At 75.2% G+C, this 2,385-nt stretch overlaps 2 protein-coding genes across 2 annotated transcripts; one reads left to right on the forward strand and one right to left on the reverse strand.

Moving 5' to 3' along the window:
* Window positions 1-4: 4 nt before the first annotated feature.
* Window positions 5-1,418, forward strand: FKRP (fukutin related protein; the record flags this gene model as incomplete). The annotated part of the gene is made up of 1 exon (XM_035313367.1): window positions 5-1,418. A coding segment is annotated over one exon (1,365 nt), but the record flags the coding sequence as incomplete, so codon positions are not given.
* Window positions 1,419-1,818: 400 nt separating this feature from the next.
* Window positions 1,819-2,377, reverse strand: AP2S1 (adaptor related protein complex 2 subunit sigma 1; the record flags this gene model as incomplete). Its single annotated transcript, XM_035313366.1, has 2 exons — window positions 1,819-2,133; window positions 2,228-2,377. Coding segments are annotated over 2 exons (252 nt in total), but the record flags the coding sequence as incomplete, so codon positions are not given.
* Window positions 2,378-2,385: the final 8 nt, after the last annotated feature.

Consider the following 2,385-nt stretch of genomic DNA (forward strand, 5'->3'; position numbering starts at 1 on the left):
GGGGGGGCCGCCGCGCTGCCGCCCCCCCCGCGAGGCGCCCGGCATCACGGTGCTGCTGCGGGAGTTCGAGGACTTCGACAACGACGTGGCCGGCACCGCGCGCTCCTTCGCCGCGCTGCCGCTGCCCGTGCTGGTGGCGGCCGAGGCGGCGCCGTACCCGCCGGTGCCGCTGCCGCCGGGGGCTCGGCTGCTGCTCCTGCGCCCCGCTCCCGACCGCCCCCCCCGGGACTGGCGCCCCGAGCTCCACGTCCGCACCCGGCACGTGGCGCTGGTCCCCGACGGCGCCCGCGCCCTCCCGGGGCTGCTGGAGCGCATGCGGGCGGCGCTGGAGGCCGGGGACGCCCGGCTGGTGGCGGCGCCCGTGGGGACGGAGCCGCTGCGCTGCCTGGGGCTGCGCGTGGAGCTGCGCGAGTGGACGGCGCGCTACGGCCCGGGGGGGCCGGGGGGGGCCTGCGGGGCCGTGGAGGGGGCGGCCGTGCTGCTGCTGCGCGCCCGCGACCTCTTCAACCTCTCCTTCCCGCTGGCGCGCCCGCTGCCCACCGCCCTCTTCGTGCAGGCGGCGCTGCGGGGCTGGGGGCTGCGGGTGTTGCCCGAAGCCTTCCCCGCCGCCCCGGCCCCCCCGGCCTCCCCCCACAACCGCTGGAAAGCCGAGAGCCTGGCGGGGGCGCGGCGGCGGCGGCTGCTGCGCGAGCTGGGCATCAAGCGGGAGGTGCTGGCGGACGGCCGGGAGCGCTGGTACGGCTGCGGCAAGGACACGGCGCGCTGCTTCGGCACGGTGCACGCCCGCACGCCGCAGTACCTGCTGGCCGGGCGCTGGACCCCGCCGTGCTGCCTGCGGGCGCTGCGCGAGACCGCCCGGCACGTGGCCGGGGCGCTGGAGGCCGCCGGCGTGCGGTACTGGCTGGAGGGGGGCTCCCTGCTGGGCGCCGTGCGCCTGCGGGACATCATCCCCTGGGACTATGACGTGGACCTGGGCATCTACCGCGAGGACGCCGGCAAGTGCCGGTGGCTGCGGGAGGCGGCGGGAGGCGGCCCGGTGGAGGACGCCGAGGGCTTCGTCTGGGAGAAGGCGGCCGAAGGGGACTTCTTCCGCGTGCACTACAGCCGCGCCAACCGGCTGCACGTCGACCTGTGGCCCTTCTACGCCCGCGCCGGGGTGATGACCAAGGACACGTGGCTGGGGCACCCGCAGGACGTGGAGTTCCCCGAGCACTTCCTGCGCCCGCTGGTGCCGCTGCCCTTCGCCGGCTTCACCGCCATGGCGCCCAACAACGCCCGCGCCTTCCTTGAGCTCAAGTTCGGGCCGGGGGCCGTCGAGAACCCCGAGTACCCCAACCCCGCCGTGAAGCGCTTGGGGCAGGGGGAGTGAGGGGCCCGGACCCCCCCCCCCCGTGCCAATAAACCCTCGTGTGACACCCGCAGGGCTCCCGCGTGGATCCTTCGCGCCCCCAAACCCCTCCCCGAGACAACCCGGGGGCTCCTGGGCGCTGCTTTGGGGGGGGTGCAGCCATCCGGGGGGGTCCTCTGGTACCACCAACCCCTCCCCATCCAGCCTGGGGGGTCCCCAGGGCCATCCTGGGCCACCCCCAGGGGTTCCCAGGGGTCTCCGTCCACCCTGGGGGTCCCCACATCCCCCCCCGCATCCCAAGGGACCCTTGGGGGTCCTCAGCCCCCCCCCCCCAGGGACACGAGCAGATGGGGGGGCACGGGGACAAGGGACAGCAGCACGGGGACCCCAGGGGACCCCGGCAGGGTGGGGGGCATCCCCTCGTTGTGCCCCCTCTTCCCCCCCCCCCCCCACACGCGGGGGCTCTGGCACGTCACAGCCACGTTTATTCACAAGACGACGGCAGGGGCTGGTCCCTCGTGGGGCGGGGGGATGGGGGCACGGTGCGGGGGGGTGGGGTGGGGGGGGCCTCCCCGTTCCATTCGCACAGCGGGAAGCCCGCAGCCCCCCCTCCCCCGCGGCCCCCCGGCTCCGGCCCTCAGAGGAGGAGGAGGAGGAAGGCCAGAGGGGGGGCGGGGGGGCGCTCACTCCAACGACTGCAGCATCAAGAGCTGCTTGAGCACCTTGGTCTGGCTGGTCTCCCGGATCTCGCCGGCCAGGAACATCTCGTCCACCACCGTGTAGACCTGCGGGTGGCGGGGCGTGAGGGGCGACCCCCAACCCCCCTGAATTCCCCCCAAATTTAGGGACAGGAGCTCCCCCCCCCCCCTCGGACCTCACCTTGTAGAAGTTGAAGACCAGGTCGAGCTCGCAGACGTTGTGGAAATACTCATTGAGGACCTGCGGGGGGGGGGGAAGGACAGGGGGCAGGATCCGGCCGCCCTCGGGGCTGCGATAAGGGGGTGAGGGGGGGGGGGGATGGAGCCCGTGGCCCCCAC

The sequence above is a fragment of the Oxyura jamaicensis genome (genome assembly GCF_011077185.1).
Source record: "Oxyura jamaicensis isolate SHBP4307 breed ruddy duck chromosome Z unlocalized genomic scaffold, BPBGC_Ojam_1.0 oxyZ_random_OJ71052, whole genome shotgun sequence".
In the NCBI taxonomy this organism is placed as follows: domain Eukaryota; kingdom Metazoa; phylum Chordata; class Aves; order Anseriformes; family Anatidae; genus Oxyura; species Oxyura jamaicensis.